The sequence below is a fragment of the Cygnus atratus genome, chromosome 5 (assembly GCF_013377495.2).
Source record: "Cygnus atratus isolate AKBS03 ecotype Queensland, Australia chromosome 5, CAtr_DNAZoo_HiC_assembly, whole genome shotgun sequence".
Taxonomy (NCBI): Eukaryota; Metazoa; Chordata; class Aves; order Anseriformes; family Anatidae; genus Cygnus; species Cygnus atratus.
Genome location: NC_066366.1, coordinates 34,241,781 through 34,258,390, shown reverse-complemented (window position 1 = coordinate 34,258,390; position 16,610 = coordinate 34,241,781). Strand labels below are relative to the sequence as shown.

At 45.9% G+C, this 16,610-nt stretch overlaps 1 protein-coding gene across 3 annotated transcripts in view; it reads left to right on the top strand.

Moving 5' to 3' along the window:
• The window catches only part of IGHMBP2 (immunoglobulin mu DNA binding protein 2), a 44,179-nt gene that overhangs the window by 8,788 nt on the left and 18,781 nt on the right, over positions 1–16,610 (top strand). For all 3 annotated transcript variants that reach the window (XM_035539457.2, XM_035539458.2, XM_050710922.1), the window contains 4 exons: positions 4,326–4,489; positions 4,900–5,100; positions 9,043–9,190; positions 11,512–11,686. In XM_035539457.2, the coding sequence (XP_035395350.1) occupies positions 4,326–4,489; positions 4,900–5,100; positions 9,043–9,190; positions 11,512–11,686 (688 nt within the window). The remainder of the gene's footprint in view (positions 1–4,325; positions 4,490–4,899; positions 5,101–9,042; positions 9,191–11,511; positions 11,687–16,610) is intronic.

Here is a 16,610-nt window from a genome sequence, read left to right as displayed (position 1 = left end):
GTGGCTCTCACACCACTGCTACTGTGAGATGCTTGGGTTGCCCTTCAGCATCTAGCCAGGAGTATGTTCGGAGATCTGAACTGTGAGGGACATCTAGGGGCTTCAGGTTCAATTCAGAGAGCTGGTAGCTCCCTGTCTGATGCTAAGTGGTGGGGATGTCAGAAGCTGTCTCTTCTGCACGAAGAGCAAAGCTGCAGCGCTCTTGGAGATAACACAGAATGCCAGGGCACTCTCACAAGCCCCTTACATGAGAGTGCATGGCTAGTGCAATCAGAAGGATTGTATTTGCTGAAGTTAGGCCCTCAATCTCTGCTGTTATCTGTCCTCATGAGCTGCTGTGATTGTGCATGGATTGAGCCCTGCATGATGAAGTCCAAGTCCTTGCAAAACATTAAAAACTGCAACTCGGAATAAATATCCTTGGCGTAACACAAAAACACTAGACAGGCTTCAGGAAGAATTACCTATGGATCATCCAAAGGAGCATATGAAGATAAAACCAATGGGTAGACACGATCTGCAGCTAAGAATGGGACTGCTCCCCACCACAAAGCATTTCCAACCCTTATCTTGTTACCTCCAGAAACGTACCAAGTGGAAAAACAGGCTTTCCAAAAGGCAAACTTTGAACAGAACAGGATTTCTGTTCACCAGGCTTGGTGAATAAAACAAAATCCAGAAGCCCATCCATGAGAAATACTTTGCTTGGCTCTCCTCCACTTTAACCTGCACCTGTGGCCCAGAGCATTTAGGGCTTTCCCACTGGAAGCCTCCTATAAGAAAGCCTTCCCTGCTCACAGCTGCTGTCTCACAGCATATACGCAGGGATTCCTGCACCCATACGTTGTGGTGGATGTACAGAGAGGCTTTGCTAGCCAGCAGAGGCCAGCATTTCTCTGCTTGCTGTGCGCCACAGGGCCAGCCAGGCTAGGTGCGTGCAGTCTCTTTTCTTACAGAGAATTCCCTGTTGCAGGCCTAACCCAGTGCAGATCGTGATAGGAGAGAGCTGGTAGCTGTTAATCCTGGAGCAGGTCAAGAAAAAGTGAGGGGATATTAATCTGGGTCTAGATACAGTCAGCCAGTGCTGGCTTCCCAGGCCACGTGGAGTGCAAAAGGCATTGCTTATATCTAATTCTGCTTATTGCACTAAAAAGACACTTGAGAAAGAAAGAAGAAAAAAGCCTATTTTAAAGGTAGGGGTGCAAGCAGTAAAAAAAAAAAAAAAGTTGACCCAGCTGACAAAGGTCTGGGGAAGCACCAGGGATTTATACCAAAGTTTCCTCTGCTCCTTGTCCCATGCATTGAGCTTGTGCTGTGTCACTTGCAAAACCTTAAATGCTCCTTGTCCCTCTACTGTGAACCTTCTGTCAACACAGGGGCCAGGAAGAGGGCCCTGAAATCTATGAGGAAAACTAAGCAGTGTGGACAACTCAGCTGCCAAATACCTAAGGAAGAGAGAAGGGGAAGTTCCCTGTTTCAGGCTGAATTACCCACCTGGGTTTTGTCTAGCAGTGTTTGGCTGCAGAGGTGCTGATTGTGGGATCTGGCTTGTTCTTGGTACCCATACACACAGGAGGCGAGGAGCATACCTTGGAAGGTACATTGAAGTGCAAGAACCCTCCAGCTCTGGAAAACTGGATTTCTTCCTCCCTGGAGAGATTGTTCCTTCATAGTTATGCACCCAACACAGATGGGAACAAAGACCCCTTTCCTGGACTTGAACATCACCTTCCAGCCCACTCCTGCCCCCTGAACTGCTGGTACCATGCAGAAGAGGGTCTTGGTTCCTGCAAAAGTTTTTGGAGGACCAACCTTGCTGGCCAGGGTTGATTTTTTCAATGTAAAGCTAAACCAAGTTCTGCATCAGGGGCTGAGTTACTTGGCCCCCAGTGAGACCCAGCCCAGCCAGGGATGCAGATTGCCCTTCATCCTCTCCAGGGACTACGTGGGGAGGCTGAGATGGACAGCCTTGGGCAGAGCAGGAGACATCAACACAGACTTGATGCCACAGCACTACATCTGGGTTAATGGCCCTCTTCTGGGACCATCTGTGCAAATCCTAAACTGATTGCTTTTGAGAGTACTCGGGCCAATCCTGCTGGAGTAGATAAACAGCATTTCTTGAGGTGAGCCTTCTCAGAACCCAGCTTATAGATGGAAAAATCAGAGGAGCCTCTTAAGAAGCTCTGTCCTCCTCCTCAAACCTTGCTAATGTGTCCAGCCCAGAAAAGAGGCACATTTCCCAGCCTGCCCCCACAGCAACTCTTGGCAGTGTGTGATTAAAAGGGAAGAGGGTGTGCATGTGTGGGGAAGACTGTTTCTGATCTCATTCTTTCAGCAAAGAAATATCAATGACTCTTCCATCCTCACTTGTTCCTTGTTGTGGGAAGTAGCTTTCAGTTTTTAAGCTATTCTTTCTTTTTCCCTGGCCCATGGAAGCTTGCTGTTCTTAGTCACTGCCATACTAACTCAAAAATAAACAAAGCAAGAGGCAGGCTAGTAGGAAAAGTCACCAATACTTCCCCACCGAGCCTTTTTAACCTAACTGTGCTCTTTGTTTAACCTGGGTGCCTCACTTGCTTGTGCTGCTTCAAAAGTCAGTGCCAGAGGTTGCCTGGGAGTTGCACCTAAGTTCACTTGTCTGAAGCCAGAGGAAACTTTTATGCTTTTGATGCATCCCTACCTTAATGCAGAGGTAGAGATAAAACAGATGATGCCCTGCAGGGAATGATGCCCAGAGATTTGTCTTATATAAGCTTTCGTGGGAACATTATTTTCAGTAAACCTCAGATGAGTCATCATCTCTGCTGTAATTAATTTCCATAATGAACAAGGAGATTAGCAGCAGGATTAAGTGGGATGAGAATAAATAATGGGTTTAAATTAGATAAATCTGGGAGGTAAAGAATGGCTTGTGAGAGAATTCTATCTTCTGCAGTGAAACCAATCCTCTTATAACGCAATTTAAACACTCTTTTCTCCTTTCTGATCATTAAAATCCAAACTAACAGTTTTCATCGTTTATATGGGCTGCTTGTATCTTTTTCGTGCCTAGGAAAAAGCGTCTTTGTGTCTTGGCTTCCCCACAGACCACGTACTTCTTTTCTGCTGCTTTTTCACTAGCTGTTTGTTGGGTTTGTTAACCAGACGAAGAGAAATTCCCTTGCAAGGTCAGCTTGAGAAGCAGGCCCCTGTGAGCCTAACAAGGTTCAACAAGTCCAAGTGCAAGGTGCTGCACCTGGGTCGGGGCAATCCCAGGCAGGAGCACAGGCTGGGAGAAGACCTCACTGAGAGCAGCCCTGCAGAGAAGGACCTGGGGGTTCTGGTGGACAAAAAGCTCGGCAGGACCCAGCAGTGTGTGCCTGCAGCCCAGGCAGCCACCTGCATCCTGGGCTGCATCACCAGAGGGGTGGCAGCAGGGCAGGGAGGGGATTGTCCCCCTCTGCTCTGGCCACGAAGATGCCCAGGGGGCTGGAGCACCTCTCCTATGGAGAAAGGCTGAGAGAGCTGGGGCTGTTCAGCCTGGAGAAGAGAGGGCTCCAGAGTGACCTCATTGCAGCTTTTCAATACTTAAAGGGAGCTTATAGAAAAGATGGAGAGCAATATTTTGCTCATACAAATAATGATAGGACAAAGGGGAATGGTCTTAAACTAAAAGAGGGGAGATTTGTATTAGAGGTTAGGAGGAAGTTCTTCACTCAGAGGGTGGTGAGGCACTGGCACAGGCTGCCCAGGGAAGCTGTGGATGCCCCATCCCTGGAGGTGTTCAGAACCAGGTTGGATGAGGCCCTGGACAACCTGATCTGGTGGGTGGCATCCCTGCCCATGGCAGGGGGATTGGAACTGGATGATCTTTAAGGTCCCTTCGAACCTGAGCCATTCTATGATTTTCTTCCCTCTTTTCACTGAATGCTTATTAAATATGCTGGCTCACCTCCAAAATATCCCCAACGCACCCTCCCTGTCCTAAACATTTTGTATTATGGCAAGCAGATGCCTCTTTAAACACTGTAAAGGATCCACGTATAGACTAGCTGTATTCACGCCTGAAAGCTTGCTCCTTTGGAAACATTACCAGGTGGGGGGAAGAGACTGATGCAGCACAGGTAACCTGTTTGTTCTAGAAGTACAAAAATCCTTACTTTTACCAGTTTGTGGTCTTTCAGCCACCTAGGTGGGAAACAGCATACCTCACTCCCCAATCAAGTTATTCTCATTATCTAATAGATTTAGCCCAGCCACTGAGAGCATCTGGTTTATATTCATGTATTTGTTTCTCAGAAAGCACCCAAGTTAAGGCTGAGAATCTCTTGCTGTCTCCCCAGAGCCTTTAAAGTTTTACAATGACTTGCTGGACACATCACAGAGGGAGGCTGTGTCCTTCTCCCTGGCACAGAGAGAGCTTGCCATCGTCCATGGACCACCTGGCACAGGGAAGACCACGACAATAGTAGAGATCATCTTGCAAGCTGTACAGCAAGGCCTGAAAGTGAGTAATCAGTGACAGAACTGTAGTGGCAGCAAGCATGCTGATTTATTTTGCAAAGTCACTGGGGTTCATGGCAGCTGGAGCAGATCCAGTAGCAGCTGTGTTACACTGTAGAGCCTGGCTTGACTTGCACAGGCTGGGCAGTTTACCCTACCAGCTGAAATGAGGTGCAAATAGAAGCTTCAGCGCTCAGGTTTGCTAATTATAGAAAACCCTGCCCTGGTGCTTGAAAGCAAGAAGAGAATTTGAGTTTCCTTTGGTGTCTGGAGGCTATGGAGATGTCAGTGGTTTATTCCTAATAGCTATCCTCTTCTCTGCTCTGCTGAGCACCCTCCTGTTGCTCCAGTGCTTTGCTGGCCTTGGCAGTCTCACATTCAGCAATAACAAGCACTGGCTTTCTCCCCTCACAGGTCCTGTGCTGTGCCCCTTCCAACATTGCAGTGGATAACCTGGTGGAAAGGCTGGCTGGCTACAAAGCCCACATCCTACGGCTTGGGCACCCTGCTCGCCTGCTGGAGCCCATCCAGCGGCATTCCTTGGACGCGGTCTTGGCTCGCAGCGACAGCGCTCAGATTGTGGCAGATATCAGGAAGGACATCGACCAGGCCTTCGTACGTGTCCCTGCAACAGGCCCCACGTGGGTAACCTGAACGGCAGCTCTCTATATTAGCGGCACCCAATCTGTTAGCCAAATTACTTTGTAAGTGAGGAGTGAGTAACTCCACCACTTCTTGGATACTTAAGGGTATCCATCATCTTCCAAGGAAAACAGTGACTTTAGGCAGGTGCTCTGGGTTGCCCCATGAAGAGTGACTGGAAGCAAGTCTCAGTGACTAGCTCTGAATCACATGGAGGAATCAACAGAAGGTCACTTTAGGGGAGGGAAAAGGTTAAAAAAAGCATAGCGGAGAGGTCTCACAATGACAGCTGGAGGTGTACATAGCCTGCATTCATTCTTCTGACTGGGCATCATTTAACTTGGCCTTGGAGGAAAGGAATTGGGGTGCAAGCCTGGTCATCGGAAGTGGGGGAAGCTTCCAGCCTGAAGCAGCATCTTACAGAGACAGCCTCTCTACCAGGGTATGCCTGAGCCAAGTTCACTTGCCAGCAGTGCTCATCTCCATCTGCTGTAGAGGCAGTTGAGGGCAAAACCCCTCCTAGACAAATTCCTCTCTGAACAGGCAAAATCATAGTCATTACTACTGTGCAGGGGGGAGATGCTGCAGTGGCCCTGCTCTCCACATTTTTTGTCTGGCATTGTTCATGCAGTCCTCTTCATCAGAGGGGAAGGGAAACATTCACATCACTAATTCACTTCCTAATGAGATATCTGGCTGTCCTAACACTCCCTCCCACTCTCAGCCACCTCAAGTGGAAAGAGGAGTACGCCATAAAAATGCATCCTTAATTTCTTCTTTCACAACTTAATTTTTTAAACTTAATTTACTGAGTAGCTCTTCTACTTGAGATAATAGATTTTGATGATAATTAGAACTTTTTTCTCCCTCTTCTGGTGACTGCATTGTCCAAAAGCCATTCTGCAAATGTGTCCAGCCTAGGCAAAATTTCCTGTGTCTCAGTAGAAGACAAAGGAAAGCATCTTCATACCCCTGCACGTTGCATCATACTTGCTCAAGTATACTGCCATGCCATTTGGTAGGGCACCACACATTTACTTTTTTGAATGATGCAGGCTGAACATGGCGTTCAGCTCCATGAACATCAGTCTGCAGCTACTGCTGTGGCAGCAGCTTCATTTATTTCCCCAGATGTAGGACCCAGTTGTAATCACAGCTACACACCAAGTATTTTTTACTTAATTTATTTTGCATCTTTCTCACTAGTGGCTGACTTTTTTGCCCTGTCCTCTCCTTGGGAAGGACTTTGAAAGGCGTGAGGAGATTTCACCTGGGAAAGGTGGGAGAAAATGGAAGAAAGCAGAGTCTTTAATACTAAGATCTCCATCTGCTTCCTCCCTAGAGGAAAGGATACATAGGGATGGGAGACAAGGACTGGCCACTAAAGCTTGTTCCACTTCATAACACCAGAGAAAAAAACAATATCTAACATACTGCTGCAATTCAGCTTGCATGGCAGCGCTTTGAGATGCCTATGATAAGGTCTTTCACAAAATAAACACCTGACTTATTACTACAGAATATCCCATGTTGGGAGGGACCCATAAGGATCATCGAGTCCAACTCCTATTACCTCCCTTTCTCTCTCTGGACTGCAGAGACCACCTCTGAGGTCCTGGCCTCTCTCTCCCTAATCCTGCCTCAGTTTCTCCCTCTCAGTGTCCCCTAATTGACTATTTAATTATTTCCTTCCTTTTTTCACTTCTATTTTGACTCCTCTCTCCCCTTTTCTTTACCACTGCCTTCAACCGTGGAGGGACTAGTAAATGAAAAATCCATGTTCTTTGCACACATTTTTCTACCCAATTTTGTTCCCCCCACACACATGCACCTGTTTAGGCTGGGAGCTTTCCAGGACGTCATCTTCTGGATCTTGTTTGCACCAGCAAAGGTGCAGTCCCACAGCAACCGAGCAAGAAAGTCAGACGGGTCCAGGAATATCAAAAAAAAAAAAAAAAAAAAAGGTTAGCCATCTATCCATATCACCAGACAAACAGTGAAACAAGTCTGTAGCTAGCCCAGAAAGAAAGCAGAACCCAACTGAGTTCAGTGCAACCCCCCCTACAAGGTTCATACAAGGATAAGGGAGCAAGGTCTGGCCTTAAATGCAGTTCCCAGACCCAGGGGTGAAGGACACATGGGTGGGGGCCCAAACAAGGCAGATTAGAGTAACTAGAGCCTGCTGGCACCCATGAAGCCCTAACGAGGAGTGAGTGGGCTCAATGTACCAAGCAATATCCTTGGGGCTGACTGACTGCGCTGTTACTGCTGGGCTGGGCTCCCTGCTCCCTCAGCTGCTTTCAGATTTGACATTCAGCCAGATGTTTGGGTCTTAATTTCATCAGCCAGTCGCTATTGTTAATTCACTAACTAGATCTTTTTTGCAAAACAGACATGAAACTTGGAGTACTGGCACCAGCAATTTTGCTCTCTAATTTTCCTGTGTTTCAGGCGGAGAGGAACTTGACACTAGTCTGTTTTGTTCCTTCAACTAAACGAGTACCAGTAACGGCACCCACTCTCTCCTTTTAGGCCAAGGAAAAGATCATCTTTCCTTTTAGCTCAGGAAAGGATGATCCCTCCTGTGTGATACCTCCCCTGTAACTTGTGAACCCGTCCACCTATTTGACTACGTTTGACAGACATATGGAGGCCTTGCAGATATTAAATACCTAGAAGCTTAACAAAAACAGGTGGCTGGGGAGATGAGAGAGACACAAGTGAACGTCTTTCCTAGGGGAAATGCTGTGGTATGAGCTGTGGTAGGGTCTTACACCCCAGACAATCCATCCATGCAGAAGATGGTTATAGGAACCATCAACTCTTATTGGCTTGGCTGCTTTTGAAAGCCCATGTTTGTAGCCTTTTCAGGTTTCTCATGTCATCAGCCTTCCCTCCAAGGAAACAGTCCAAATTTCAGCTTGAGAGCACGGGCAGCCTTCTCAAGGTGACCTGCAGCGAGCGATAGCTTGTCCGTTGTCTTGTAGCTGCCGGCCTGCAGCCAGGAAGTGCCAGCAACCAGTGGTGATGATTTGATGTTTTAGATATATGTAATAGGCATTGCTAAAAAAAGCCACGAGCCTGTGTAGATATTGCTGTGAATCATTTACAACAACTCAGAGACGCCTCTTTAAAAATGCAGAGCTGCTGCTGTGGCTGGCCATGGCGCAGCCAACTCGGGGAGCCCTTCTGCTTCGAGGCCGCTTGGAGCCCAAGGGTCCCTGCTTCCCCTGAGCAAAGGAGCAGACTGAGACTGGGAGAGTGTTTGTGATGTTCCTCACCCAGTAAAGGCACAGAACTCTTCCCTGTAAGCTTAAACACCACTACATATTACACCCCTCCATGTGCTAAGGTGCTTCTGCTTATGCACGGAGTTGGCTGTTGGCCGGACCAAAGCATCTGACCTTCTCCCTGCTAATCTTTGGGGCACAGGGAAAGTACAGGGCAGAGCAGGAGGGCTGAACAGAGGATTTAAGGTCAGGGAGTTACTCTTTAACAATCCTTTATGCTCGTAATTAAGGATGGTTTTAAGAGGTTTTTAAGTATGGACCAGCTAAGTTTGGGAAATCGCTGTCTGGACCATGAGTGATGGTGCTAGTGCTGATGCTCCCAGATGGTCCGATAGGCAGTGAGTGATATTCTCATTTTGCTGCTCCACGCACCGAGCCTGGGGTTGTATTGATACAGTTCATCTTTTGCACAGACAGACATCCTCGTTATGTTTCAGGCAGTGCTGATTGCAGAACGGGCTTGCTGGCAGGGAGAGGGAAGAGAAACCAAAGTTTTATGGAGCTGATTCTGATAAGCCAGTGGACCATGGTGTACAAAGAGGAGCTGTGTTGAATTTGACTGCTTTGGTTATCTGAGAAGCTGGACATAACCCTGTTTGGTCTATCTGCGTTTTTTATTTTACAGGCAAAAAGCAGAAAGGCCCAAGACAAGGGAGAACGGAGCCATTTTCTCAGTGAGATTAAGGCACTGAAAAAGGAGCTGAAGCAACGAGAAGAAACTGCCATGACTGCAGCCCTTACTCATGCCAGTGTTGTCCTTGCTACAAACACAGGTGCAAGATCCTCTTTCTTTGCAATATTTTGCCTCACTTGGCAAGACTGATGTAAACCACGTGCCATGCAGTGCTGCATCCTGCCAGGATAGGAGGGAGGCTTAGATTTCCTGCTCCTGGGAGTTCTGTCAAGTTTTCTGCATGCTGTCAAACCGCTCCCCAGTGGGATCCTCACTGCTTACACCCTGGCACGTTGTTCCACTCTGCAGTGAAGAGAAGGTGTAGACCAGCTTGTGGATCTAGAGTATGTAACTTAGAAGAGCCTTTGGTGGGAGCCAGCGCGGCCCATCTTTTTCAGTTCTGAGTAGGAGCACAGCTTCTAGTGAGTAAACAAGCGCTATTGGAAGTGTGCAGTCTGCTAATTGATTTCATAAGTCACATGGAGTTGCTTTCCTGCTTGGATAATTTCCACGGCTGATGAAATACAACACATGTTTCCGTAGCCTGGTCTCAGTCTGTGTGTTTGGTTAGCTTTGTAAATCACCCGAGTGGAATAAACCACATGGGATTTAGGGAATTGTTCCAGGTGTTGGTCAGGCAGCACATGTAGGCACATCTACAAAATCCCTTGCAATCAAAGGGAAACAGCAGTGTTTAAATTTAACACATGCTAAAGTGCTTTTCTAGATCAGATGTGTAATACTCCAGAGCCCACTTATAATCTTCAGATTTGGTTGCTCAGAGATTACTTGCTGAAGGAAAACATCAGTAATTTTAGGTCAAAAAAAAGAACCTCATGGGGCATTCGCAAGTTACTAACATGAAGGTAAAATGGAATAAAATTCCTTCCAGTAATTATTTGCTGGGAATTGGTCTCTCACTTCTTGTAGCTTTGTATGAAAAAATGGGGGAAGCTTTCTTTTTTTTCAATAAAACTGGTATTTTGTGCTAGGCATTGTGATGATCAGATTTGATTATCTCCTGGGGCTTGCTAACCTGTTTGGAGGTCTATGCAATTCTGTTTCAGTGAAAGGCAATGGAAAAACAAAGGGTTTGAACTTTCGTTTCCTCAGTTAAGTAATCTTGGTATTTGTCTCAAACCATCTAGTTTGGTGGGAATTATTTATGCAAGCCAAACTGCTCTGTTGCTAGGTTCAGCGGAGGGGGAATTTAATCATGGCAACACAGAGGGACAGCAGTGACCTTTAGTTAATGGGAGTTCGATAAGTTGAGCTGCAACACTGGAGGGGACGGAAACCATCTGCACAGCTGCATGCCACATAGGGACAGTTTTAGACAGAACCTTTCTGGTTATTTTTCTTTTCCTTCCACCTGCAGCGTGGTAAAACTGCAAACGTCAAGTTCCAACTGTATGCCCCTTGTTATCAGAGTGGACTTACATAGGCTGGATTTTATTTTATTTTTTTAAGGAAAACACAGCATCTCAGTTGACGAACTATAACATCAGATTTGATGCAGAGCTGTAGAGGCAGCAGGGTTTGCAGTGTCAAAGCAAAATCATTCCTAATCAGTTGCTTTCAGTGTTACATTGCAATAGCACAGGAGCTTTTGAAAAACATTTCTGTGAATGCTGTGACTAAAATCTCCTTGTCTGGCACCCTGGCTTCTTCATCATTCTTTCCTCCTTTTGCGTCTTCTTTTTCTTATGAATTGCAGTGGTATTTTGATGCCTGGGAAATTCACTGTTCTGATTGTTGCACGGATCAATGTTGTTTCATGTCTGGATTATAGCAGGACCCGGGTGAGGGTTATTTGTTTGACAATACAAATGAATGTTTGACGTAAAAAACAGCTCTTGCCCTGGCTGTCTGACTACAGTCTCTTGTGTTTCCCTTCTCCTGCTCTAATGGGGAAGGACAGGGGAGCATAGCCAGGGTCAGCAGGGTTGAGGAATCTGGGTCTCAACTGATCTTTCCCCCTTGGGGTATCCCTCAGTATATTAAGCAATCTCAAGTCTGTCATCCTTCCAGTTTTGGTTGGTGAGTTGCATTTGAGGGCAGAAGGAAAGTGGGTGTTCATTAGTGCTTTTGCTTTACTTTTGCTCTGGTGAAGTATTCGAGCATATTGTTCTGTTTGTCAGCTGTGTTTCACTGCTGTTTTCAAAGATGCTTTGGAAGCTTCTGGCCCCAGATGCCAGGGCAAAAAAGGACAAACAGAAATTGGCAAAAACAACTCTGACACATACATGTAAATGTATATTTATTTGTCATCGACTGCAGAGCTGAATCTCTAAATCTCTGCAGAGAAACATCATTCTACCTCCCTCCCTCAATCACAAAGCATGTAGGCTTTGTTTTAAAAATGTGTTGCTTGCTCTTCTGTGCTTCCCTGCTAAGCTGTGCACCTTGTCCTTTCATTAGGTGCTTCCTCGGATGGTCCACTGAAGCTGCTTCCTGAAGATCACTTTGATCTTGTGGTGATAGATGAGTGTGCACAAGCCGTGGAAGCCAGCTGCTGGATACCTCTGCTGAAAGCTCCCAAGTGCATCCTGGCTGGGGATCACAAGCAGCTTCCCCCCACCATCATCTCTCACAAGTAAGGAGCAGTTTGCGGCCACAGGTTCTCCTGTTTGTGCTTCTGGACACCTCGAGTTTCAAAACATTTCATTAGTGTGATTATTTAGTAGTGTCCTCCATGGGCTGGGCTTGGTCACACAGCCAGAATTACATCAGACCTGTTTTACCCAGAGCCACTGCTTAAAGTTTAATGCACCTCCATCTGAGCAGGCTTTCTTACGGCACAAGGACGTGACAGTTGTGTTACCTGCTGCTGACTCACATAATAGCACAGCATTTGTAGTCAGCATGGCGCTGGAGAGCCTCCTTTTGTGCTGATAACTGCCTGCTGGGCAACTGCTCAAGGGCTTGTAAAGGTTTTGAGGTTGCAGACAGGGAGAGCAATTTGACAGGCAGCCTTTGGCCTCACTCAGGAGCTTTTGCGAGTTCTCCAAGGCGCGTGCACCTTGCCCACGAGGCTCTCGGATGTGCAGGAGCAGAGATGTGGCTTACGGGAGCCTGCACGTCAGATGAAGTTTTGTAGGCATGAGCATAGGTGAGTTGCCCTGGTAGAGGTGCTAAAGGAAACCTCAGAAACTGAAGGCAATTCTGTGCCAGATCCAGCTGTTTGTAGTGGGAATGTAGTTGTCACACAGTGACAGGGACATGCGAGCCTTTGAAACACTGCTGTGCCCGTTCTGCATAGGGCTTCTAAGCTGCATCAGGGGCGTGATCCAGCAGCTGGATTGCCTGCCTTGTCTGAGATTGCTGTTTGCCCATGTTCTGCATGCAATTGAGGCTTGTGTGTCCACAACAGAGAGGATCCTCCATGCAAAAAGCAAGGCAGACAGGGAGGATGAATGCAATGAGGGCATTTGCACAAGGGGCAGGTACTTTTGAGATAAAGAGCATGAGATGAGAGGATACTGTCCTGACTGGTACTGCTAGGGAACCGATGGTGCTTTCAGCATGCTTATCTGCATCCTTCCATCAGCCATCTGAAATGTTCCCCAGCTCCAAAGAATTAAATGTGTTGAGCCTGCATTATTTGCTTGTTTTTTCCTTTAGTGAGAAGGAGTACTGTGCTACGCGCTAATGCTGGATAGCTCAAAATTGTGTATACTTTAATAGATGTTTTTCCTGAGAGATGTGTCATTAGCAGAGATATTTTTTTTTGATTCTGCTTGTTTATGAGCACTGTGTTTGAATTCGTGGTTTTCTCTGTTTTGCACTGAAACTTTCAGACTGGTTGGAAAAGTTGTTCAAAAAAGAGTTTAAAATACTGCATGTCAGCCGTTGAAGTTAGTAAAATGGTCAGCAAACAGAAGTTGAATAAAAGCCAGAAATTCATAGATTTTTAAAACGTTTGTTTTTAAGAAAAATAATCTGTTTTTCTGTGTGAGGTTTTCTTCCACCTGGCAAGAAGGGTGGCCTAGTTTACCTTCTCTTTGCTGACTACAGGCTCCGTAGAGTGAATGTAGGCTCCTGCTCAGATTAATCCAAGTCTTCTCTTTCCTTTATTAAATTCTGCCTCTATGGTTCTGCATTTATTCATTTAACATATTAATGTGGGAGTTGGCCCACTGAGATGCTGCAACGCATTATCACATGCACCACAGTGATTATAAAACTGCAATATGTACAACATGCACATTAAGAACAAGTAGTTTGTGGAAAAGATCCATGGCTACTGCAAATTGCCTGTGCTTTGAGGGGGATACTCTGAACAGTACTTGGGAGCTTTCTGGTAGTTTAAAATATAAATGCAGGCATGTTTATCTAGCTCTAGATCTGGAATTACTGAACTGGCTTTGTGCACAAGCAGAGAAATAGGTCTGACTTCATAAACTTTCTCCTGCTTCCAAAAAATAATTAGCCAGATACATATCTATAACCTCACTTGAATTTTGAACAAGAGAAATGAAACATCCGAGGGAAGCAGCAGCTCAGCAGGTGCCTGAGAGATGGTGCAAATAATGATAAGGAGCTGCATCAACCTGGAGACAAAGGCCTGGTTTTTACCTGATGCACAAATGCTCATTGTTTTGCATATCTTTGCAGGTGATAAGCACACTCCTACACCGTCTAGCAGAGTTGTCTAGGTTGGTGAACTGCACAAAAATGCCTGTCTGGAACCCCCTCACCTTCTTGGTTTGGTGTTTATTTACTGTGGCTTTGCAGGCTGTCTCCCTGCGCCCAGGTTTTCCCCATCTGTAAGATGGGAACAAGCAGCCTTCCCTCCATGCAGCAGCCAAATGGCTGGCCAAGGCCGGGGAGCTGGAGGGAGGCTGCAATCTGTGCTGAGTGAACTGAGTTGTTCTTAACCTCGTCTTGAAAAGAGGTTAATAGTCAGGGGCTCTAGATGAAGGCTAGAGCAAGCTTAGCTCCTGGTAGATCCTTGCTTACTTGCTGTAGGATGGATTTGGTTTCTTTTGGAATCAGATAACAAAACCATGCCCAGTAGAGAAGAGCTTCCTGTATAATGCACAAGGTACTGCTTGGAGTAAGTTTCTATTTACTAAGAAGAAGAAATTTACAATTTGGTCCTTCTAATTTCAGAGTTTTTTTTGTTGTTGGCTTTTTGTTGTTTTTCTTGGAGGGCTGGGTGTTGGTTTTTTTGGTTGTTGTTTTTAAATGCTGTGTTCACTTGTTCTGGGCCCAGCGCTCCTGCCACAGTAATGCTTATTTATAAGATCAGAAGCTTCAGTTGGATGAAAACACTCACCAAATACTTGCTGCGGTCCCAAAGCAACAGCTATTGGAATTGCCATGTGCTAGTGAAGAAGACAGGGTTGCCCAGCCCCAGGAACAGAGCCTAGAGACTTACTTCCCCAAGAGTAAGGCAAAATGTAGTAGAAATCTACTTCTATGTAGATTCTTCTTCTTCTATCTACTTCTACTTCTATGTACTTCTACTTCAATCCTTCTACTATGGCTGAGTGTCTCTAACACTCAGCTGATGTCAGTTTTGCCTGCTCTTTGAAACGAAGCAGATTTTTTTCAGAAGAGCTCAGAAAACATTATACCACCTGCCCAGCTGCTTTCTTCTGCCCTCTCGCTCACGATGGCTGATGTCAGGAGCCTTTGCTGGTGCTGCTTCATGGAGCTGACAGCAGGGAGCTCTTGTGTTTGGTAGGACCCATCTGCTGCAGATCTGCTGCACTTTTCTCTAACTCAATTTTGAGTTCATTTGACAGTGCAGTGGAAAGCTGCCACTAGTTTGCATCTCTCCTGCATTCACAAGTGAGCTTAATGTCCTCTTTCTCCATCAGAAACTGTTGTGCCCCTTAGGTCCTACGGTTGCGACTTGGACCAAGCTGTTTAACCTTGCTGTTCCCATTGTTGTTCTTTAAAAAGAGCGTAATGGTTTTGTTTTCCTTCTGTATTTTTAAATCCCAGCTGCACAAAGAACTGGTATTTGTAAAATTAAGAGAGGGTGCTGGCAGAAGTCAGATCTTCTGGCTTTTCAACCTTGGCAGGGTTAACAACAATGCAGGGAAGCCAATTGTTAGGTCAGCTCCCATCTCGTGGAGTAATCCCTTTTGGAGCTTAACGATGTTTAGACACTGTGTCGCTCTGTGCTCTTCCTAAGTTAAATAGATTTAAAATAAAATAGGACAGAGAGACCGTGTGTCTGAATCAATAGCGTTAGCAGTTCTGTATTTCAGCCTTACTTACCCATGAATTATGATCTGAAAAACTTGCTATGCAGAAAACATTATTGCGCAGAGCATCAGCACGTCCATGACCCAAGTGCTGCTCAGACACGACACCGATCCCCTGCTCAGCCTCGTAAACAGCTGAGTTTTGGAAGATAAAGTGCAAAAAGCCAAGCTGACTTAAGCTTACATGGAAGAAATACAGGCTGGGCTTGTAAATGCTTCTGCTCTCCAGGCAAGCCTCTCTGTTCTTAGGTTAAAAGGCAAAGCTGCTGCAACGCTGCTGGCAGTGCAAGCCAGTCTTCTCTCAGTTTCCCGAATAACTCCTGAAATCCTTTAGCTAACGTGAAGGAAATCCATCAAGGTGTGGAGGGCCTGGAGATCTTCAGCTCCATAAAAGTAGGTAACAAAGCTGAAACCTGAGTTTATGCCTACGCTCTGGGGAAAGCCATCATATGAATTCAACCAGAATAGTGGCCACAAGAGAAGCTGCACAGGAGGGAGCCAGAGGAAACACATCTTTCTGAATTAAGATGCTTGTACAGCTTTCTGTATTAATTACTTTTTAGTATGTTAGTTTAAGTGTTGGAGGACTCCAGCTAATATTCCACTGTATTAGGCATGGTATATAATGAAAGACAGTCCGTGTTATGATATGAAGAAATAGTTTAAAGGGACAAGAAGAATTATTTTCCCCAATTCATACAGGAAATCTGTGATGGCTTCAAGGCCTGAGCAAGATCTCTTGAGCCCCAGCCTGGCATTTGTCTGTGTGCCCATCTTTCCTGTCCTTCCCCTCACTGCTAAAAGCTGGAATCTTGTTAAATAAAATGATTTAAAATTGGGCATTTTAAAGCTTTGATCGTTGATCAGATGATCGACTGGAAAGACTGAGAATGTAGAAAAACAAGTGGAAAATGAATTTCAACTGGAAAATAAAGCTTTCTGAGCTATTTATGGCTTTACCTTTCATCTCAGTGGGAGCCCCTGGTAGCAGTTCCATAGATCTTAATTGCAGATGGGTACACTCGTAGGTATCGGCTTCCATACAGAAATCAGAGTGGGTGCTCCTCAGGCAGGCACTGATCTGCAGTCTTCCTTCTAGACTTTGCCACTGCTTGGAAACAGCAAAGTTTGCCTCTTTTCTACCCAGGGTACCATCCTTCATCTCTGCAGTCTCTGTAGAGCAGAGGGTTCTTAGACAGACTGAATCTGCAGAGGGTTTAAATAGTGTGGTATAGAGTATTTGTCCTGTGGGGAAAAAAAAAAAAAAACCTGGGATGGCACATGTCATGCTGGTGGAAA